The sequence below is a fragment of the Notamacropus eugenii genome, chromosome 4 (assembly GCF_028372415.1).
Source record: "Notamacropus eugenii isolate mMacEug1 chromosome 4, mMacEug1.pri_v2, whole genome shotgun sequence".
Classification (NCBI taxonomy): domain Eukaryota; kingdom Metazoa; phylum Chordata; class Mammalia; order Diprotodontia; family Macropodidae; genus Notamacropus; species Notamacropus eugenii.
In genome coordinates, this window is record NC_092875.1 from 8,668,225 (window position 1) to 8,692,003 (window position 23,779).

At 47.7% G+C, this 23,779-nt stretch overlaps 1 protein-coding gene across 6 annotated transcripts in view; it reads right to left on the reverse strand.

The window, feature by feature from the left end:
• Nucleotides 1-22,002, reverse strand: part of UBE2L3 (ubiquitin conjugating enzyme E2 L3) — a 61,557-nt gene extending 39,555 nt beyond the window's left edge. Inside the window, exon 1 of one of the 6 annotated variants that reach the window (XM_072599700.1) lies at nt 21,878-22,002. In XM_072599700.1, coding sequence (XP_072455801.1) covers nt 21,878-21,904 — 27 coding nt within the window. In that variant the 5' untranslated portion in view covers nt 21,905-22,002. Of the gene's footprint in view, nt 1-2,174; nt 2,199-2,252; nt 3,066-21,877 lie in introns of those variants that run through there. The other 5 variants (XM_072599705.1, XM_072599703.1, XM_072599699.1 and 2 more) reach the window with 5 other exon arrangements.
• Nucleotides 22,003-23,779: the final 1,777 nt, after the last annotated feature.

Consider the following 23,779-nt stretch of genomic DNA (forward strand, 5'->3'; position numbering starts at 1 on the left):
GATTTGTCCAATGGCCTGAGGCTAAAGAAGGAGAAGAACCAGAAATGGAATGTGGGGCTAGGTCTCTAACATCTGAAAAGGCAGCAGGACAGCGTGGAGTAGTGGAGAGGCCCCTGAACTCAACCTCTGCCTTGGCTACACATTAGCTGTGTGACCCTGAGCAAGTCACACCCTCTCTGATCTGTCCCCCCAAAACCAATAAAACCTCAGGTCAACCTTTCCCTATCCCAGAAAGAGTCTGGGAAGTAGAAAATACACAGAAGTTTTGCCCTTTTTCTATTACAATGAACTTATATATGATATATGGAAGAGACTGCATTAGCTCTGCAGCAGCCCGCCTAGCTGTGTGACCCTGGGCAAGTCATGTAACCTGTTTGCTTCTGTTTTCTCAACTGTAAAAGGGGGACAATGATAGTATCCACCTCCTAGGGCTGTTGTGAGGAACAACTAAGGTACCATTTGTAAAATGCTTAGCACAGTACCTGGCACACAGTAGGCCTTCAATCAATGCTCGGGCCCTTCTCCCCTTCTCAATATCATTATTTCAGTTCAGGGACTTGATCTTCTCCAGTTCATTAGTCTCTAATGAAGGTCCCTCTCTAGAATCAGTCTTCATGAAATCTCTAGCCACCCCAAGCTGCTGACCCACCAAGAGGGGCTGCACCTGGTGATCCACTAAGGTCCCTCTCTCTTAGAGATTCTGTGCACCCAGACATTCCCACCATCCTCTGCTCAATGGGGCTGAAGGCCACTGTGCATCCTTGTGGCACTGATGGAGGAAGCTCAGGTGGAGGAGGTGGGAGTGCCCACTGGTGGCTCGCAGGACTACTGGCCTGCCTTAGCAAACCAGGAATTCCTATTAAACTAAGCAATACTCTGGATTAGAAAAAATCCACTTCCTTCCTGTTTTGCAAGAGTTGTGTGCCTGGCTCAAAGTGAGAAACATGGATTCACGGTCCTCAAAAGCACAAGGACTACAGCTGTCCTGAAAATGCAGTCACTTACGGGTTAGCCAGGCACTAGCGGCCAAAGCCAGCCGCCTTCACCTCCAGGATCACCCCCATCACCCCCTGATCCTCTCCTTCCTCTGCAATCTTGTGACAGGGTCCTTCCTGTTTCTCACAAAGGGAACCTCCGGGTCATTCTCCCTCATTTCTGCCTTCCTCCAGTCCCAGGGAAGGTCCAATATTCTACAAGATGCCTTCCCCAATTCTTCTTAATGTTCATGCCTTATCTTCCTCATAACTGTGAGCTCCTTGACAGAAGGAGAGTTCTGCCTCTCTCTGTATCCCTATAGCACAGTAGGCACAGTCTCTGGCACAATGGGTAAACGAATGAGATGGCCAAGGAGGCCTCCAAGGCTCCTTCATGTCCTCTCACCTCTGGTCCAGGCAATGGCCTGCTGCTCACTATTAAAAACTCAAAAAGACATGGTTTCCCAGAAGCCTCTTTCTTTGGGTACCTCAGCTGTAACACAGGGATGACACCTTCCCTCCCAAACCCCTTCCTAGGAAGTTCCAGCTAAGGAGGACCACCTTCTTCCAGCCCTTCATTTGAGAGGTTCAGAGGACTAGAGGAATTCCAGATTCTTTAGAAGTCCCTTTTTCTAGAAGGGCTGGGTAGGTTGTGCAAGAAAAGAAGGCCTCCAGACCCCCAGCTCTTTCTTTCTAAGACCCCACACTGAATTGGACACCGCCGTTCTAAATAAAAGGAGACAGGTTTGCAATGGAACTTTGAAAATGCCCAGGAAACAGTGCTCTAAGAGGAAGGCAGGGCAGCTACATCCAAACAGAAGAGAAGAGAATGACTTGGGGGCGAGTGGGAGTTCGAGCTGCCTGGCCTGCCAAAGGGGAGTAACCCCCACAACTGCCTCAAACTCCCCAGAAAGTGGTGGAGCTGAAAAGGATCTCATCTGCTCTGCGGCCCCATCCCCGCCCCCTACCCCTTCCCTCCCAACCCCCAATCCAGGGCAGGCCTTGTGCCCAGCACCAGAACGACAGAGACCTCCAGGAGCTCCCAAGTGTGCCGGGAGAGACAGCGTGTGTGTAACACAGGTATTTATATGAAACAGCTACAAAGTGACTGGGGAGGCTGGCAAGAGGCAACTGGGGGCTTCAAGGAGAAGGGAGGGCTGCAGCTGAAGCCTGACAGAAGGGACAACATGATGGACTGACCCACAGCATCCTGCAGAGTAATGGGTGACAGCTGGAGCGGGGGAAGGGCTTTCAATGCCAGAGATGTTTAGAACTGACCCTTGAAGTAACAGGAAGCCTACGGAGCCTGGTGAGGAGAAGGCTGACACAGTGTGCCCTGCTCTTCAGGAAAATCACTGGCAACCACACGGGAATGGCTCTAATGCCTTCTCACCAAATCTCACCAAGAAGTGGTAAAGCTGCTGGAGAAGGATGTAATGTGGCTGAGAATCCATTCAAGGAAATTAACTGGCCCACTCAACCACTTGGACATTGCCCAAGGAAGGTAACAAACCACCTCCCCCACAGTTCCTTCGCTGACCATCCCAACAATCCAGAGATACCATGGAGAGCAAGCTTTATCTGACAGATGAGGGGGGCGGGGCACATTAAGGGTTGGGAGGGACCTTTGTGATGGGAGCTGTCCTCCATCTTAGGAGAAACCTGAGGCACAAAGGAGGCATCAGGTGCCTGTTATGTGAATGCAACAGGAAAGGAACTAGTTAACCCAGAGAGAAGAGATAGCTCAGGTGGGATGGGAGAATCAGAGGGGTCGCAGAGCCAGAGACAATGCATGGAAGCTACTAAAACACAAATATGCATTTGATTTAAGGAGAAAAACTGTTAACAATGAGAGCTCCCCCACCATGCAGGAAGAGTGGAATTCCGTTCACTGGAGCTCTGGACCTCGGGAGCTGGCCAGCCACTCAGGCACTTTCTGTGAGAGGCACTGCTACCTACCTGGCCTGTAATGGATCCTCCCTCTCACACAGCCCCCTTACACACTGTTCATCAACCCTTGCTCCTCCCTCCAGCATTCCGCTCTGTCTAGGTCTGTCTGTGTCCTCTCTCCTTGTTGGTCTCCTTCCTCTCTCTCTCTCTCTCTCTCTCTCTCTCTCTCTCTCTCTCTCTCTCTCTCTCTCACACACACACACACACACACACACACACACACACACACACACGTCACCTTCTCTCATCTCCACAGTCTCCTCCTAGTTCAGACTCCCATCATCTCTCTCCTGAACTATATCTGGCCTCCCCGTCTCAAGATTCTCCTCATTCTAATCTATTTTCCAAAAGGCTTTCCCTAAAGTCCAGGCTGAACCACATCTCTCTCCTCCTCAATAAGTGCAGCAGCCCTCTACTAGTTCCGGGATGAAATCTTACTTCACTTCGACGTTATGATGCCAACATACATGATAACCGATCAGCACCAGAGGCATATAATTTATAAGTAAGTACACACACTGGGGAAGGTAGACTCTCAAAATGTTTTCTACTGTTGGGGGCACCTAGACTAGGTCCTTTATGCAACAGATGAGGGCACTGGTGGTGAAGAGAAGTCTCCAGATTCCAACTCTCTGGCAAGACCCCAAGTCAGAGGTACCAGAAAGCCAGTCAGCTGACAGAGGGAAGACACAGGCAAGCAGGAACAGCTCAGCAATCAAGCCTGCCTGCCTACTTCAGCAGAACTATGAGGGGAAAAAAAACACTCTAGAGGCACAAAACTGCATGTTTTAGACCCAAGGCAGCTGGCAATCAGTCACTACAGTCACTACAGCTGAGCGAAGATCTGGCCTCAGACACTTACTAGCTGCGTGACCCTGGGCAAGTTTCCCTCAGCTTCCTCATCTGTAAATGGGGATAATAACAGCACCTATGAGGATCAGATGAGATAACTCTAAAGCACTTAGAACAGAGACTGGCACACGGGAGACATCACATCAATTCTTCAACCCCACCAGGCCCTGTTAAGTCCCTCTTTCTCCAGATCCGAAGTTTCCCCAGTATGACCATCACTGGAGGAGCTAGCAAGATATAGGGGTATAACCATGCTGAGGAGGAAACTGAGAATGATGGGGAATTCATTTATTATACCATGACCAGGGATTCACCCCAAAGGATAGTGGAAGAGATGGGGAGGTAGAGCCAGGCAGAAGCACACATGGAGGGAGTGGGGACAGGAATTCTGCTCAAGGCAGGAGTCATGGATGAGAAGAGGTAATGGGGAGCCAGCCTTGAGGAACAGGCTGGCGCAGAGCACCCGGCATAAGCAGAGTTTGGCAATGGCAGAAGCAGAGGCCGGATCTGACCTCTGGAAGAAGAGTCTTCCCAACTCTGGGCCTGCTGCACTATCCACTGGGACGCCCCCTCACTGGCCTGTTCTGAGCTCAGGCTTAACTTGAGGACTTCGTGGACAGATTCCAGGGGTTCCAGGAACTTTTAAAAACTATTTTGAGAACTTTACTCCATAGAATTGGTTTACTTTGTAACCCTACGCATTCTACTGTATTCATTTTGGAAACATTATTTTGAGGAGTCCCTAGGTTTTGCCAGATTCCCAGGGGGTAGGACGTGGAAAACGTTAAGAGCCCTTGCTCTTGGAGATCAGCAAAGGTTTCTCACAGAGAGTGGCACACAAGCTTCCCAGGGGGCACTCAGAGAATGCCAGGGGGAATTATGAGACACCCACTGTACCAGGCCCAGTGCTAAGTGCCATCATCTCCTCTGATCCCAGCAGTAACAGTAACAAGTCATGATTATGGAGAATGCTTGAGCTGCCAGGATCCCAGGGCCACAGAGTACAATCTGCAGCTGCCCCAGAATCCCCTCTGCCCTCTCCTGGATGGGAGGGAAGTCCTCCACTCCATCTCTGGACAGCCCCAATTCTTTCCATCTATTAAATTAAAGTTTGCCCCTCTCTACAACTCCCACCTGGGAGAGCATTTTTTACCTCGTAAAGTCCTTTTTTTGAGGTAAATAGTCCATTTTAAAGATGAAGCTGAAGCACGGGGAGGAGTGGCCTGCCCCAGGGAGTCAGAATCTGAACCCTGGTTTTCAGAAGGCCAGGCCACTACTCTAGGGTGCCAAACCAAAAAAGCTTCAACTGACATTAGGTGATATTTCAGGCTTACCCACAGAATAATACTATGCCCATTCTACTTAGAGAGAAACTGAGGTGCAAAAAAAGTGAAAGTGACTACCTCAAGGTCACACAGCTCCCTGTACACTTGCAGCATGACATTTATAAATAACAGCTGCCCAGAAATAGCATTTCCTGCAACTTCTCAATTATGTCTAACTTCTATCCCAAAATAAATTAAAAGTTTCTTGGAGCCAGGGCTTCCATCCCATGCTCATCTCCCTCACGGCCTGGCCCTGTGTTATTGAGCAGAAGACTCCTGTGCTGTGTTTGGTACCTGGATGAACTAACGGGACCCCAAGCCAACTTCTGAGAAGCCCTGGGACACCATGGAGTCAAGTACAGGACTGGCCCTTCCCTCACTGCCCAGAGCAAGCTTCCCTACTGATGGTGGCCAAGCTCCACTGCCTCAGAAGAGAGATGACCGCTGCGATCCTTTCCTACAGGGGAAACAACTCTGTAAAATGAGGATCTTAACAGCGACCTCCCTCCCAGGGCTGCTGTGAGGATCACAGGAGATCCTAAGTGCAGAGAGGGCACAGTGGGGGCTCTATCAACGAAGCTGTTATTATCAGCACTATTTCTTTCAAGCCCTTGTAGCCAAAAGGGTTCCAAAAGGATGAAGGCAGCACAGCATAGGGGAGTCACATGACCTGGCCTCTGGTCATGGTGTCTGCCTGACACCTCAGAGCCTCTGTTTTCTCATCTGTAAAATGAGTTCCTCTATTATCACTGCCATCCCACCAACTTCAGGGGGTTAAGGAAAATTTGTCTGCCTGTGTCACTCACTCCCTTGCTCAAACTCTAGTGGTTGCCTATTATCTCTAGGCTCAAATATAATAAATAACCTGGACCCAACTTACCTTTCCAGCCTAAATTATACATTACTTTCCTTCAAAATACTTTGATTGCTTAATTTTTCTCAAACACGATACTATATTCAATCTCCCACCTTCATGCCTTTGCCCTGGCTGTCTCTGATGCCTGGCATGCCTTTCCTCCTCACTTCAATAACTAATTTCTAGGTCCTCCCCAAATCTCCCACCTTCATACCTTTGCCTCAGCTGTATCTGATGCCTGTAATGCCTTTCCTCCTCACCTCTATGTCTATCTAATTTCTTGACTCTCCTCAAATCACCTTGTATCTCTTGTATATAAAAACCCTATATGTGTGTTAGTTGTCTCTCCCGGGTCAGGGGCCCACTTCTGTTTCTCTGGCATCTGACACAATGCAGACCTGGTACATGGTAGGTGCCTGACAAAAGACTTAATTGACTGGAAAGCACTAGAGAAATGCTACTGCTGTAGATGAACAATCGCCTCAGGCTACAACATTCTTCCTTGGCAAAACCCACGCCAGCAGGAGCGCAAGCCCACCAAGAACGAGTCTGGAGTTCAACTCCAGGAGGAGTATTCCAGGAAAGGGCAGACTCCTTTTCTCATCACGGCTCCAGAGAACTCATGCCCTTTCCTCTCAAAGCCTCCCCACGGTACTGTGAAGGGCAGCCCCAAGCTCCTTCTTCCTGAAGCTCTGGGCTTTTCTCCCTTCCCCACATCTCCCTCACCCTGGTAGGCAGGGCAGGTCTTCCCCTCCCACCCCCCATCACCAGCCTCTGGCCTCTCCCCATTCAGTCTGTCCTCCCCTACAGCTCAAAGCTTCCCAATACATGTCTCTTGTCCTTCGGTGCCTCCCAATGACTTTCAGGATCAAATATAAAATCTGGCTTTTTAAAGCCCGTCACACCATGTCTTGGCCTCTTCTCTGCCCTCCAGGTCTTAGCACAGAAGGCCCTCACAGAAATGTTCCATCCTCACCTCCCTGGCTACCTGCAAAACTCAGCTCAAATACAACTTTTGATCAGAAGCTTTGTCCAGTCCCTTCCTTCAAGCCCCCACTATGAGCACTTCCCTTCTGACATTATTATACAAATATGTATTTATCCAGGCTGCCTCCTCATTAGGGACCAGAACAGCATGACTCTTTGTATCTCCAGGGCTTAGAACAGTGCCTGGAATACAGAAAATGCTCAAGAAATGCCAGCTGACTGTCTCTCAAGTGCACCGGCCCTTAGACAGTTAGGAAATCTATAAAATAAAGTCTAGAAAATCAAAGGAAAGAAATGTGACTGAGTCAAAGCTTCTTGCCTTACAAGAGTGGCATCTCCTGGAGCCCACAGACTCTTTTTCTAAAAGTCAGTAAAGATGGATGAAATCATGTGCTAGAAATGGGGGATATAGAGACCCAATGAAACTCCACTAACTGTTCACAGTGGGATGGCAACATGTGCACACAGCAGTGTATACACAGCAATGCTGGAAGGTAAGGGGTTGGGGGGAAGAGGGAGGCATCTAAAGCTCTGGCAAGGGTGACGCCTAAGCTAAGGCTAGAAGGACATCAGGCAGTAGTGAGGAGGAGGAGGAGGAGGGGAGGCCATGGGCTGGAGCTGATAAAGAGGCAGGCCCAGAAAGATGGAGTGTTTCCTAGGCAGTCCAGCAAGGGCCCCTTGGCTGACTGAAAGAACTGAGGTGGCAGGGAAGTAGAATCACCAGGAGAACTCAGGGACAGTGGAAAGGGTGCTGTTCTACAGGGCAGGAGATCAGGGGAGGGGCCATTCTGGCTCTGCCCTGGACGGTGGCCTGGGCAAGATATTTCCAACCGCTAAATCTCAAGGTTTCATCTTGTTGTAACATCCTGTAACTCCATTCTCTGAAGCCAAAGAACTACATGAGGGCAGCAAGGTATGGCTGGGGGATAACTGAGTCTGGGGAAAGTGGGATCATTCTCATTCAGCGCTAACAGTAACAAATTATAAAGCGACAGCTGAGCTCAGGAGACAGCGCGGAAACTCCCAGGAGGAACTCACACTAACGAAACCAATGAAATCACGTCAGTACCTGCCCACCCAGCATAAATACTTACTAATTTTTGTAGGGCTAGTTTGGGAATTGGGCACCCTGAATCCCAGCTCTGCTGAGAGCTCACCATGTGACACTGCTCAAGTGACTTAACTTCCCCAGACCTTGGCTTCCTCATCTATAAAAATAAAGACGGAAGCTGGACTCGATTTAAAATTCTATCAATTTATGTTTGATATGATTGTACATGTATATCCTATATCAGACTGCATGCCATCTTGGGAAGAGGGAGAAAATTGAGAACTCAGAATCTTATAGAAATGAATGTTGAAAACTAAGAATAAATAAAACATTGTCATTTTAATAAGATTAACCATAAGCATTTTTCTGGGGCCTCAAGTTTACAAAGTCCTCTCCTTCTAGCAACCTACAGAAACAGCTAAGAGATATACTATTAGCCTACTTTACAGATGAACCAAAAAGGCACCCATCAGAGCTGGATTTAGGCAACTAAGGGGTACCACAGTGCACAGAGTACCAGGCCTGGAGTCAGGAAGACTCATCTGCCTGAGTTCAAATCCAGCCTCAGACACTTCCTAGCTGTGTGACCCTGGGCAAGTCACTTCACTCTGCCTCAGTTTCCTTATTTACAAAATGAGCTGGAAAAGAAAATGGAAAACCATTCCAGTATTTCTGCCAATACGGAAGATGGCAGAGAAAGGCCAGGAAGTTGTCTGAGCTCTCCCCAGTCTCCTATGGAAACAATATTAAATCAAGCCTCTAAAAGGATTCTGGAGCAACAGAATCCACAAAAAAATGGAGTGGAACAATTTTCCAGCCCAAGATACAGTAGAAGGACTTCAGGAAAAATCTGTCCCCCTTGGGTAAAAGGGGAGCCCTGCTTAGTGCAAGCAGTGTTGGGACAAGCCGGCTCTTAGCCACAGCACAGAACATCAACCCTGCAGTTCTAGCTCAACAGGCCAGTGGCACAGCAGGGCAGCTGTAAGGCCTCCACCTCCGGATACCAGGGCACAATAGGCACAACTAGGTTGGGCCACGCTAGTGCAGTGGGCAAACTGCCAGCACTTGAGGTCCCAGCACAGAAAGCCAGTGACCAGGCCTCAGGTCCCCAGTGCAAGAAGCTGGAGACAGCGCTCCTTCTACCCCAGAAGCAGAGCTCAACTTTTAAAAATGAGCAAAAAAGAGGCCTGACCATAATATGGTGACAGGGTAGATCAAAACACAAACTCAGAAGAGGACAATGTCAAAATGCCCATATGCGAAGCCTCAAAGGGGAACATGAATTGGTCTCAAGTTGGAAAGTCCTCCTGGAAGAGCTCAAAAAGAATTTTAAAAATCAAATGAGAGTTAGAAGAAAAATTGGGAAAAGAAATGAGAGTTATGCAAGAGAATTATGAAAAAAGTTTAACAGCTTGGAAAATGAAGCACAAAAATTGACTGAAGAAAGCAACTCCTTTAAAAGTAGAACTGGCCAGATGGAAAAGGAGGTACATAAGTTAACTGAAGAAAATAATTCTTAAAAAGTAGAATTGGGCAAGTGGAAGTTCATGACTCTTGAAACATTAAGAATCCATCAAACAAAATCAAGAGAATGAAGAAAATAGAAGGAAATGTAAAATACCTCAGTGGAAAAACAAATGACCTTGAAAATAGATCCAGGAGAGAGAATTTAAGAATTACTGAACTACCTGAAAGCAAAAAAAGGGCCTGGACAGCACCTTTCAAGAAATTATCAAGGAAAACTGCCCTGATATCCTAGAACCAGAGGGTAAAATAGTCATTGAAAGAATCCACAAATTACCTCCTGAAAGGGACCCTAAAATGAAAACTTCAAGGAATATTATAACCAAATTCCAGAACTATCAGGTCCAGGAGAAAATACTGCAAGCAGCAAGAAAGTTAACAATTCAAATACCAAGAAGCTACAGTTAGGATTACACAGGACTTAGCAGTTTCTACACTAAAGGACAGGAGGGCTTGGAATGATATTCTGGGAGGCAAAGGAGCTTGAAATGCAACCAATAATCAACTACCCAGCAAAATTGAACAGAATCTTTCAGGGTAAAAGATGGATATTCAGTGAAATAGGGGAATTTCAAACTACCCTGATGAAAAGACCAGAGCAGAACAGAAAATCTGATGTTCAAATACAAAATGCAAGAGAAGTATTAAAAGGCACTCAGAAAAGAAAAATAACTACCTGATATTCAATAAGGCTCAATTGTTTACATCCCTACATGGGAAAGTGATGCTTGTAACTCTGAAGAACTGTAACTATATGATACTTAGACAAAGGGTGTGGGTATAAACTGACTTTCATAGGATGATAAAAAAAAATTAGTTGAGGTGAAAAAAAAAGGATGACACTGGAAGAAAAGGAAAGGGGGAGGCCGAATGGGCTAAATCATACCACACAAAGGGGCATAAAAGACCTACTGCTGAAGAAGGAAAGAAGGGAGGGGGTAAGTATTGTTTGAACCTCACTCTCAGGTTTGGCTCAAAGAGGAAATAACACACACTCAATCGGGTAAAGACATCTATCACCCTATAGGGAAGTAGGGGCAGAAAGTGGGGAAAAAAGGGAAGGAGGCTGATAGAAGGGAGGTCAGCAGTGGTCAGGAGCAAAACTCTGGTGAGGAAGAAGAGGGTGAAAGGAGAGAGAAAAGTATGAAGCAGGGGAAGAATAGGATGGAGGGAAAGACTGCAATCATAACTGTGAATGTGAATGGATGGACTCTCCCATAAAATGAAAGCAAAGAGGGGAGCGGTTTAAAAGCCAGAATCCTACAATATGTTGGTTACATGAAACACATCTAAAGCAGAGAGACACACTCAAGAGTAAAGACAAAAGGCCAGAGCGGAATACAGTACGCTTCCGTTGGAATTAAAAAAAGGAAGGGTAGCAATCCTGATCTCAAACAAAGCATCAGTAGATTTAATTAAAAGAGACAAAGAAGGAAACTACATCTTCCTAAAAGGTCACACCAAGTGGTACAACATCCAGATTGTTAGAGAAGTGAGTTACAGGAAGAAATAGGCAGCAAAACTACACTAGTGGTGGACTTCAACCTCCTCCTCTCACAGCTAGAGAAATCTAACCACAAAATAAACAAGAAAGAAATTAAGGAGGTGAATAGAATTTTAGAAAAGTTGGATATGATAGATCTCTAGAGAAAACTGAATGGAAATAGAAAGGAATATATTTTTCTTGGTGGTACATGGCATCTACACAAAAACTGACTGTTAGGGCATAAAAACCTCACAATCAAATACTAAAAGACAGAGAGATTAAAGGAATCCTTTTCAGATCATGGTGCAATAAAAATTATATGTAAGAAAGGGCTGTAGGAAACAAAGGAAAGAGTTCTGTTTCCACAGGTTAGAAACTTCCAGCTTTGAGTGGTAATAGCTAATCAGAGTTGTGACCCAGCATAGTCAGGTAAAAAAGGTCGGAAACTTGTAAGAGAGAGCAGGGGTTAAGTGTCCACAAAGGTTGCTAGCCCTTAAGGTTATTGAATAAAAATTACAGGTGGTCCTGATCAATCAGAAAATGGTCAGGGGCTTTCAGAAAAAACCAAGAAAAAGATAAAAACTGGTCCAGCTTAAACCAGCTGCAGTCACTGACAGGGCAACCTAAAAATCCAACTGCACTTGCTTAATGACATACAGTGGGCCTGTCAAAAGATTGTGACCCAAAAAAGAATGGACCAATCCATCCTCTGATGGGAGGATCGGTCCTGCACTAACATTATAAAAATGCCCTCTTTTCTCGCTCTCGCTCTCTCGCTCTCTCTCTCTCTCTCTCTCTCTCTCTCTCTCTCTCTCTCTCTCTCTCTCGCTTTCTCTCTCGCTCTCGCTCTCTCTCCTCCCCTTCTTTTTGAAGAGGGGTGGGGTCCAGTTTAGCCAAAGTGTTCAATTCCTCTGAACTGTAATAAATTTTCCTTGATACTTTCAATGTTAAGCGTATTTCTAACAAGGGCCATGGAAAGAGAGATTAAAAATTAATTGGAAACTAAATAATCTAATCCTAAAAAAACAAAGCAGAGAGACAATCAATAATTTCATCAAAGAGAAAGACAATAATGAGACAACATACCAAAATTGATGGGATGCAGCCAAAGCAGTAGGTAGGGGGAACTTTATATCTCTAAATGCTGAGATGAATAAAACAAAAAAAGAGCAGACCAATGAATTAGGCATGCAATTTAAAAAGCTAGAAGAAGAACAAATTAAAAATCTCCAAGGAAATATCAAATTAGAAATTCTGAAAATCAAAGGAGAAATTAATGAAACTGAAAGAAAACTACTGAACTAACAAAACTAAAAAAATTTAAAAAGATAAAAATAAAATAAACTGGTTAATTTGATTTTTTTAAAAAAAGAGAAAACCAAACTACCAGGATCAAAAATGAAAAGGGTGAATTCACCAGCAATGAAGAAGAAACTAAAACAATAATTAGGAGCTCTGTGCCCAACTTTATTCCAAGAAATCTGACAATCTAAGTGAAATGGATGAATGCTTATAAAAATATACATTGCCCAAATTAACAAAAGAGGAAGAAAAGAAATTGAAGAAGCCATCAGTGAATTCCCTAAGAAACGGTCTCCAGAGCCAGATGGATTTACATGTGCATTCTACAAAATATTTAAATAATTACTTCCAATATTATATAAACTATTTGAAAAAACAGGCAAAGAAGTTCTACCAGATTCCTTTCATGACATAAATATGGTGCTGATACCTAAACCAGGAAGAGCCAAAACAGAAAGAAAATTACAGATCAATTTCCCTAATCATCAGCATTTCTATATATTATCAACAAAGCTCAACAAGAAGAATTAGAGAAATTCCATTTAAAAGAATTGTAGACTTTATAAAATATTTGGGAGTCCACTTGCCAAGACAAACCCAGGAAACCAGATGAATACAATTACAAAACACTTTTCACACAAATAAAGTCAGATCTAAATAAGTGGAAAAAGATAAATGACTCAGGGTAGGTCAAACGAATATAGGAAAAAATGACAATCCAACCTAAATTAATTTACTTATCCAGTGTCATACCAAACTACCAAAAAATTATTTTATAGAGCTAGAGAAAATAATAATGTAATTCATACAGAAGAACAAAAGGTCAAGAATATCAAGGGAATTAAATTTTAAAAAAAGCCAAGGCAGGTGCCTGGCTGTGCCAAGTCTCAAACTACATTATAAAGCGGCAATCACCAAAACTGTTTGGTGCAAATAAGAAATAAGAGTGGTGGATTAGGGAAATGGATCAGGTGCACAAGACCAGTAGTAAATGATTCTAGTAACCTAGAGTTTGATAAATCCAAAGACTCCCACTTCTGAGATAAGAACTCACAATGTGAAAACAACTGCTGGGAAAACCCTAAAATTGTATGCCAGAAACTAAAGCACAGATCAACATCTCATACCATTATACCAAGAAAAGGTCAAAATAGGTACATGATTTAGACATAAAGGGTAACACCTCAAGCAAATCAGGAAATCAAGGAAGGGAAGAATTTATGACTAAACAAGAGATAGAGAACATTATGAAAGAGAAAAATGGATAATTTTGATTACACAAAATTAAAAAGGTTTTGCACAGATAAAACAAATGCAACCAAGATCAGAAGGAAAGCAGAAAGATGGGAAACAATTTTTTACAGCAATTGTTTCTGATAAAGACCCTAATTGATAATCAAAGGATGTCAACAGACAGTTTTCAGAGGAAGAAATTAAAGCTATCTATACTCATATGAAAAAAAAATCCTCTAAATCACTACTAATTAGATAAATGAAAATTAAAACGACTCTAAAGTACCATCTCGTGACTATCAGATTGGCTAATACGACAGAAAAGGAAAATGATAAACACAGAAGAAGATGTGGACAATGACACTGGTGGAGTTGGGAAGGGATCCGACCCTTCAGGAGAACAATGTGGAATTATGCCCAAAAGGCAATCAAACTATGCATATCCTTTGACCCAACAATCCTGGTACTAGGTCTATATCCCAAAGGGATCATAAAAAAGCAAAAAGGACTCACATGTAACAAAAATATTTATAGCAGCTCTTTTTGTGGTGGCAAAGAACTGGAAATTGAGAGAGTGCCTGAACACGTCGTGGTATATAATTGTAACAGAATACTCTAAGTAATGATGAACAGGCAGACTAAAAAAAAACAAAACCTTGAAAGACTTATATGAACTGATGCGGAGTGAAGTGAACAGAACCAGGAGGACATTATACACAGTAACAGTAACCCTGTGCGATCACAAACTATGAATGACTCATCTCTTCTCAGCAATTCAATGACCCAAGACAATTCTAAAAGACTCATGACCAAAAACACTATTCACCTCCGGAAAAAGAACTGGTAGAGTCTGAAGAGACTGAGTTAAACTATTTTCACTTTTTGTTTGGTTATTTTGTGGCTTTTCCCTTTTGTTCTGTTTCTTTTTTCACAATATGACTAATGTGGAAAATATGTTTACTTGACTGCACATATATAACCTCTATCAGATTGTTTCTTGGGGAGGGGAGTTGGGAGGGAGAAAAAAATTGAAACTCAAGATCTTGTAAAAAATGAATGTTGAAAACTATCTTTATATGTGACTGAGAAAAATAAAATACTAGTTATCAAAAAAAAAAAAAAGAAAGAAAGAAAACTACCCCACCCCAAATGGGATCATGAAGAGTCAGATGCATCGGAAATGACTGGACAACAAAAATTAGAGCTGGGCTCCTGAGCCCAAGTCCCGACTACAAAATGAGAGGCCAGACAAGTCCACATCTAGGACTGGATCCCTTGAATGTCAGGCAGCTTTTCCCACAAAGCCAGGTTCTGGCCTTTCAGCCTTGCCCAGGTCCATCCTTCTCTTCAAACACCACTGCCAACGGTTTAAGTTTGAGAACCAAGTGGAAAGGGCACTGAGCTGGCTGCCTTTGGGGAAGTCGTTCCACTTCAGGGAACTTCAGTGCTGCCTTTGAAAACTGCAGAACTAGTCATTCCCCAATTGATAAATGGTCAAAGGATATGAACAGGCAATTTTCAGAGGAAGAAATTAAAGCTATCTATAATCATATGAAAAAATGCTCTAAATCACTATTGATTAGAGAGATGCAAATCAAAACAACTGAGGTACCACATCACACCTATAAGATTGGCAAACATGACAGAACAAGAAAATGATAAATGCTGGAGAGGATGTGGGAAAGTTGGAACACTAATTCATTGTTGGTGGAGCTGCGAGCGCATCCAACCATTCTGGAGAGCAATTTGGAACTATGCCCAAAGGGCTACAAAAATGTGCATACCCTTTGACCCAGCAATATCGCTACTAGGACTATATCCCCAAGAGATCATAAAAATGGAAAAGGGTCCCACATGTACAAAAATATTTATAGCAGCACTCTATGTAGTTGCCAAAAACTGGAAGTCAAGGGGATGTCCATCAATTGGGGAATGGCTGAATAAATTATGGTATATGAATGTAATGGAGTACTATTGTGCCATAAGAAATGATGAACAAGAAGACTTCAGAGAGGCCTGGAAGGACTTATATGACCTGATGCTGAGTGAAAGGAGCAGAACCAGGAGAACTTTATGCACAGCAACAACCACAGTGTGTGAGAGTTTTTTCTGGTAGACTTAGATTTTTGTAATAACACAAGAACTTCTTACCAAAAAAAAAAAAAAATCCCAATGGAGGATCTCAAGGCAAAATGCCTGCCACGCTCAGAGAGAGAAATATGGAAGTCACTCACATATTGTAGCAGATCATGTTTGTGTATGTGTATGTGTTTGTGTATCATGTTCTGATTTGTTACACGATTTCTTTCATTTATCTTAGTCTGACTACATAGCATGACTATAGTGAAAATATACTCAATAGGAAAGTATATGTAGAATCTATACAGAATTGTATGCAGTCGTGGGGAGGGAGGGGGGGAGTGGGGGGTAGGTGGGGGGGATAAAATCACAATTGTATGGCAGTGATTGTTAAACATTACAAAATAAAAAAAAAAGAAAAAGAAAACTGCAGAACTCCCCAACTCACACGGTTTTCCAAGAAAAGCACCTGGTCCACTTGAGCATGTGTGCATACTGGGCCTTGAGTCAACCACAACTTATGAGTAAGCCAGTGGGCTAAGGCCTGGGGAGACCAAAACAAAAACCCAAACACTCTGTGCCCACAGACATGACACTCTATGGAAATTAATCATAAAAGTGTGGTTTATTCTAGGTTATTATCCTAACAGTGCATGCTAGGGGCTTTACTGACACTGCCCTTGTATAAACAGACATTTTAGCCCCATGTAACAAAGGAGGAATCTCAGGAACAGATTAGCTTTAAGGTTTGCAAAGCATTGCGCAATGTGTCATTTTAACTTCATAACAAACCTGCAAGATAGGTGCTATTATCACACACACCCCCACTACACAGATGAGAAAAGTGGGACAGGTGCAGTGACTTGCCCAGGGTCACCTGGTCTGTAAGTATTTTAGGCAGACTGGAACTCAGATCCTCTTGACTCCAAGCGCAGCCCAGTGCTCTTCCAGCCGAAGCCCAGCACTCACTGCATCCAGGCATCCATCCCTTATACCACACTGGCTTTCCAATTAAGGTCAAAAGTATAATCAAACATCCTGGTCCATAAGAAACAAAAGCTTCTCAATCTTTAATCAGACCAAACAGAAAGAGAAAGTAACTTTCAATTGACCCCCATGGACCACTCCCCACCCCCTAAAAATGCTCAACCGTTTTCACTGAGAGTTGGCAAAGATTTCATAATGGATGGATCCAAGCTTCTTTCAGAAGTTGGCAAAGGAGCATGTCTTTCATTCTAGTAGCTCCCTCAACACAAGAAAATGTACAGCAATGGACTGTACATGTATTTGGCTTACCCAAGAGTATATGCTACAAAAAGGTCAATGTAACTGCAAGGAAATACAAAATGACTGAGATGAGTGATGAAAAGATCAGTAGAATGAGAAACACACACACAGACACACAGACACACACACGCACGCACACACACACACACATGCACACACACGAGCACACACACGCACGCGCGCGCGCGCGCACACACACACCCCTTGACTATATACAACTGCATCTATATTAAGAAAATGGCAAAGGCTGTGCGGGTCAGCTGAATTGGGGCACATTCAAAGCATCCCTTACCTGTCTGTTCATTTACGTCCAATCGTCTAGGTGCTATGGATCAATGTAAGCTTTTAGTGCACCTTTTCTACCTTTTTTGACTGTCTTTGTTAATAATTAAATGTACTGGGGTTGTGGTGGTTTTCTTAAGGATTTTAAAGATGACCAAATATGAGGTCTAAGATGGACCCAGCAATAGATTTTGTGTTTTCCAAGGTTCAGCCCAGCCCAGGCTGAGGGGCTGACCCATGGATGTCCTGCCACCAGGTCATTAGGAAGGCCACCTGCCCCCATCAACGTAACCCTGAACCCCAAAGTCTCTAACACAGTGAAGTGACAGAGAACACCAGCTCTCAAGGAGAGAGACAAGACTTCCTTAGACATGGAATACCAATTTCATGAACTGATCTCAAAAATCCCTGTCTCAGCCACAGAAAACCTGCCCAATGAGACTGCCTCTGATGAACTAGAAATGACCTAGATGTCCAACAATGAGGGAATGATTCAATAAAACTTGTGGTACATAAACATGACGACCTGAGGAGTATGAGCACCAGAAAAGCTGGAGAACCATTTCCAAAAGAATGCAACATGGAAAGAAGCAGATCAGAATCCAGGCACTAAAGACCTCATGGGAAGAGCAGTCTCCAAAGACACAGTTGGCCCTGAAATCAATCCAGTGAAATGAACACAGTTGCTGTGCAAGTTTAACTATTTGGCTGGATGGGGAAGAGCAGTCAGATGTGAATTCCTTCCCTGGTTTAATTCAGAGGCAGCTTGATGGCATGGCAGATAAAAGGCTGACTTGGGGTTAGGATCCTGGCTCAAATACCTAATAACTATGTGACCCTAGGCAACTTCTTGAAGCCTCCCTTTTCTAATCTGTAAAACGGGGGTGATAATAATAGTCCCTACCTCCCAGGGAGGTTGTAAAGATCAAATGAGATATTATATGGGAAGCCCTTTGCAAACTGTCAAGTGTGATATAAATGTCAGCAATTACCATTATTCTTCTGCTTAATTACCTGGATTTACAAGAACCAAAGAACTAACCAGTATTAAGGTCCAATACACGAGAATTTTCAGGGCTACAAGAAATAAAATTCAGTTGTGCAATTTATCTTCTCCCTACCATGAAAGGACCTGAATTCGGTGAGAGGGTTGGGGAACTCCAAAACAAAACTCCATCAGTCACCTTCTCCAAGAGCTATGAATCTAGAAGGACTAAGCCAGCACACTAATACTCTACAAGGTAAAGGGTAAAGGTACCCGAGAGCTCACAAAAACAAGCCATCAGAGATACCTGGAGATGGCATCTGATGTGGGCCTTGAAGGACGGCTAATAACTCCGGCGGAAGTTTCATTAATCACATCCTTCTCCATGAGTTTCAGAGGTCAGGTTACTCGTCCACAGCCACACAACTAGAAAGTCTAGAACTCAAGCCCTACCTCCAAGTCTAGTATCATTCACCTGGCAAAGTTGTGGGCAGCCAGCAGCAGGGGGAACACTGGACTGGGTGAGGCACAGGGCACAGGAAGGGGCCAATAGGAGCTGAGGCTGCGCATGGGCTCAGGAGATACTGAGGTGCCAAGCTAAGGGGAGCCTGGCTCTTTGGGGCACTCACTGGGCATTAGAAAGCCTACCCTGACAGGTGGTGCAAGATGAGTGGGGAACACAGAACGCAGATGGAACCAAGGAGTTCAGTTAAGAAGCCACTGAAAACAAAGCAGGTGCCCATCAATTGGGGAAAGGCTGAAAAAAATCCTGGGGTATGAATGCAACAAAATAATATTGCATTGTAAGAAACAATGATTACAAAGAGTTGAAAGAAATATAGAAATAAGAGAATCCAAATTAGCAAAAAGGGCAGTAGGGATGAAATATATAAGAAAAAAGGGATGGATGACAGAAAGTGAGAGAGAGGGAAAAGAAAAGAGAATGAAGGAGGGAGGGAGAGAAAAAAGGGACAAGAGATGAAAAAGGAAGGTGGGAGGCAAGAAAGACAAAGACTGGAGGAAGGGGAGAGAGGGATGGGGAAAGACAGAAAAAGAGTGAGGAAAGTGAGAAAGGCGGAAGGGGAAAGAGGATATGTTATCAATAGGAACTGTCTGGATAACTGGAGGGACAGCCAGGCCTAGACTTACTGTGACCCTGGCCAAGTCACCTGGGGGCCTCAGTTTCCTTACCTGTCAAATAAGGTGGAGAAGGAAATGGCAAACACTCCAGGATCTCTGCCAAGAAACCCCCCCAAATGGGGTCATAAAGAGTTGGACACGGGCGAAATGACTGAATAAGGATAACTGGAGAGAGGTGGTGCCACTGATGGAAAAGGGGGGAGGTTAAAGAGAACAAAGTAAAGAGAACACGCAGTTTGGCACTGAGTCCGAGGTGCCCAAGATTGCGTTTCTTTAGAAAATCCTCTTACTTCCATGAGACCACTTACCAGGAAGCATCGCATCGTGCAGAACTCAAAGACTATTTCACTTGAATTCAAAGGATCCAAGTTCCAATCGACCTGTGTGACCTTGGGGCACCTGAGCTCCTGTAACCTCAGGAAAGCCTCAGTTTCCTTATCTGCCAAAAGGAAAGGGAATCCTAGCAGAAGGCCAGAAAGTACAGACAAGCAGAACATCTTGGAAAGCTAGAGGTTGAAATGATACACTTAAGAAGCAAGGCAAGCTGTACATAACAGAGACCGGAAGGTCCAGGTGCAATCCTTTTCTGTTCTACTATGTATACGGAAAGGTCCATTTTTTGTTAAAGTTCACAAGAAAAATAAAAATTCAAAATGAGGGTTGGACCACAAGGCCTTGAAGGACCCTTTCCAGCTCCATCTCAATCTACGATTCTATGAATCAAGTTCACAATATAACTGTAGCTTTAAAAAGATACTACCCATTTTAAAAAGTCAGTGTTACGCAACAGAACCATGAAAGCCCAGAGGTGGGAGTGGCCGTGGAGGGCAGGAGTTCCCTCTACAAAACTCCAGGCACACACGTCCTCTCCCAGAAAAGCCCTCCTGAGCTGCTTCCATTTTTGGACAGCACTCATTCTCCTCACAATCAGTCTAGTAGAAGCCAACGTTTGCTTAGAGGCCTCCCCAAGCGAGCTTTGGCTCCTCCAATTCTGGGTGAAGCCCCCTTCAAGTCAAAGAGAACAGTTCTTAGAAGAAATCAGGGGGCAGAGATAAAAATGGAAACTCAAGGTGCTTTGCTCTGGGCCCTATCTGCTCAGTTTCATTTTGGATTCTTTGGTTTCAGTTTCTAATTTAGACACAAGACTTCTGGGTCTGTTTCTTCTTTTGTCATCAAGGAACATTCAATTGACTGTCTTTGGAAATTAAAGACACTGAAAATTCTCTCTAAAAACGTGGCTTGTTGGGTAAACCTTGCACTACACAGACAGGTTAGAAACATTTGCCAGACTCAAACTAAACTATGTTGAAGATGTTAAGAAAATCTAAAATATGACAACCTGCTTTATTTTATGGGAACCACATTAGACCAAAAATACTGGACACTATTTACAAATGATCCCTTGTGACGAAGAGTCCAGGGAAATAAAAATAGGCTTTCTAAAGGAAACTTCAACTACTTAAAAAGCCTTTTCCAAGCAACATCCAGGCACACATGGAGCAGAGCTTTCCGTCCTCTTCGACCAGGAAAGGCAGACAGTGTGCCCTCTGCCAGCGCAGGGCAGGGAGGAGGCAGCCTCCGGCTGGGCGCCCGGCTCTGGGGCACGGGCAGCCGGACGGTCCAGCACCGCAGCGCTAGCCCCATGCTGCAGCAGGGGGGCCAAGGGAAAGAGGGGCCCCTCACTGTGTCTGGGCCACAGACGTGCAGGAACGACCCCCTGGGGGGCGGGGGCGGGGCGGGACAGAGGGGAGAGGGAGGGCGCTGCTACTGCGCCAGCCTCAGTTTCCTCCCCTGTAAGAGGGCTCGATCACGGGGAGGGGGCTGAGAGCGGGGGCTTTTCCGGCCCCCACCCCCGCGCCAAGTCCACTTCCCAACTCCTCTTCTCCTTCCTCCGTGGGGGGGGTCTCACGGCGACCTCCACACTCCGGGAGGTTCTACAGCGTCCTGGGAAACGCCCCCAGGTTAAGGGCACCAGCCGTGCGCCCCCCCACCGAGGGGCCCCCCACTCGGCCCCGCCCCCTGCGTGGGGAGGGGAGACCTCGGCCCCACCCGAAGGGGCTTTAAGCCCAGGGCCCCCCGCCGCTGCCCATTACGTGGGGGGCGGGGGCCCCGCTTTCCACTTCAACAGCCACTTCGGGGGGAACCCCGAGTTCAATCGTGCCTCCCCCACTTCCCTGCTGCCCCGCGTGCCTCAGTTTCCTCCCCGGTAGCGGACAAGACGAGGGGACGATGGCCCCTGTCCCCGCGGGGGCCGGGGGGCCCGGCCTCGGGCGGGAGGGGGCGATGGGGGCGGGGCGGGGCCGGCAGGGGCGGGGGCCGCCCGGCGGGGCAGCCCGGCGCGGGGCCGGATGCCTCAGTTTCCCCGGGCGGGGCCGGGCCGGGCCTCCCCTCGGCCCGGGCGCCGGAGGCCCGGCCGGGCCGGGGCGAGGCCGAGCGGAGGCCCGGCGGGGGGCGTGCGGGGGTCGCGGGCCCGGCCGGGGGAGGAGCGGGAGCCGCCGCCGCCGCCCGGGCTCGGGCTCGGGCTTGGCCTCGGGCCGGGCCCGGCCCCGCGGAGCCGCCTTTACCTTCATCAGCCTCCTGCTGGCCGCCATCTTGGGTCTGGTGCTGCTGCCGTCCCACAATGCATCGCGGCCGCCGGGCGGCTCGAGCCCCTGCACTTCCTGCCGCGCGCGAGCGCCGAGGGGCGGGGCCGGAGGCGAGGCGGGGGTGGGGGGTGCTGGGGGGTGCTGGGGGGGTGCCGGGGGGGGGCCCCGGCTGGGACCGGGCCCCGGGACTGAGCGGAGGGGGAGGGGCGGGCGCCCGCCGTCATCTTGTCCTCCGGCTCTACAGGGGGGAAACTGAGGCCCGGGGGGGCGGGGAAGGGGCAGCCCCCCCCGGCTGTGAAAGCCCCTCCCTGCCGGGGGCGCTGTGACTCGTGGTTGGACCCCAGGCTCGGAGCGGGGCCCGCGCACAGTGGGGGGTCGGGAGGGTGGGGGCGGGGCGGCCGCTAGTCGAGGGACAGCGCTCGAGGTCTCCGCCCTGGTCCTGCGCGTGGCCGGGGCCCCAGGACAGAGCTAGGGAGGAGGAAAGAGGGGGCCCCGGGAAGTCACGCCCGCCCTGCCTCCGGTGACACCAGGGGAAACTGAGGCACAGGAAGCCGAGTTCTAGGCTTGGGGGTGCGCGGCTCCCCGGCTTCTCCCTGAGATTCCAGGGGTTCACTGTCATTAGAATATGAGTTTAGCGGGCTTGTGTTAGCGCTGCCTGGAAGGTCGGGTCGGGCTGGCCCAGTTCACAGTGTAGGTTCGGGTCCACTGGGCAGTGTAGACAGGGGCTGAGCACCTACTGTGCGCCTGACTGTGTGCTAGGGCCCCAGCCTGGGGAGCCCGGCAGAGCCTGGGGAGCCCGGGTGTCTGTCAGAGCCTGGGGAGCCCGGGGAGCCTGGCAGAGCCTGGGGAGCCCGGCAGAGCCTGGGGAGCCCAGGGAGCCTGGCAGAGCCTGGGGAGCCCGGCAGAGCCTGGGGAGCCCGGGGAGCCTGGCAGAGCCTGGGGAGCCCGGCAGAGCCTGGGGAGCCCAGGGAGCCTGGCAGAGCCTGGGGAGCCCGGCAGAGCCTGGGGAGCCCGGGGAGCCTGGCAGAGCCTGGGGAGCCCGGCAGAGCCTGGGGAGCCCGGGTGTCTGTCAGAGCCTGGGGAGCCCGGGGAGCCTGGCAGAGCCTGGGGAGCCCGGCAGAGCCTGGGGAGCCCGGGTGTCTGTCAGAGCCTGGGGAGCCCGGGGAGCCTGGCAGAGCCTGGGGAGCCCGGCAGAGCCTGGGGAGCCCAGGGAGCCTGGCAGAGCCTGGGGAGCCCGGCAGAGCCTGGGGAGCCCGGGGAGCCTGGCAGAGCCTGGGGAGCCCGGCAGAGCCTGGGGAGCCCGGGTGTCTGTCAGAGCCTGGGGAGCCCGGGGAGCCTGGCAGAGCCTGGGGAGCCTGGCAGAGCCTGGGGAGCCCGGGTGTCTGTCAGAGCCTGGGGAGCCCGGCAGAGCCTGGGGAGCCTGGCAGAGCCTGGGGAGCCCGGGTGTCTGTCAGAGCCTGGGGAGCCTGGCAGAGCCTGGGGAGCCCGGGTGTCTGTCAGAGCCTGGGGAGCCTGGCAGAGCCTGGGGAGCCTGGCAGAGCCTGGGGAGCCCGGGTGTCTGTCAGAGCCTGGGGAGCCTGGCAGAGCCTGGGGAGCCCGGGTGTCTGGCAGAGCCTGGGGAGCCCGGGGCCCAGAGGAGCGGAGGAGACCGGCGCAGCGGGCGCAGCGGGTGCCTGAGCCCAGCGCCACCTTCCCTCCGACCCCCGTGTCTGTGCCTGCCTTCTCCCCGGGCTAGACCTGAAGCTCTAGGGACTGTTCCACTTGGGTCTCCTCCTCCTCCCCCCAAGGACTGCTCCTCAGTGGCACGAAGGGATCTTCCTGTCCTCTCTATTCTGACCATACTGTGTATCGCACCAGCTACAGGGGTGTCCAGCCTGTGCA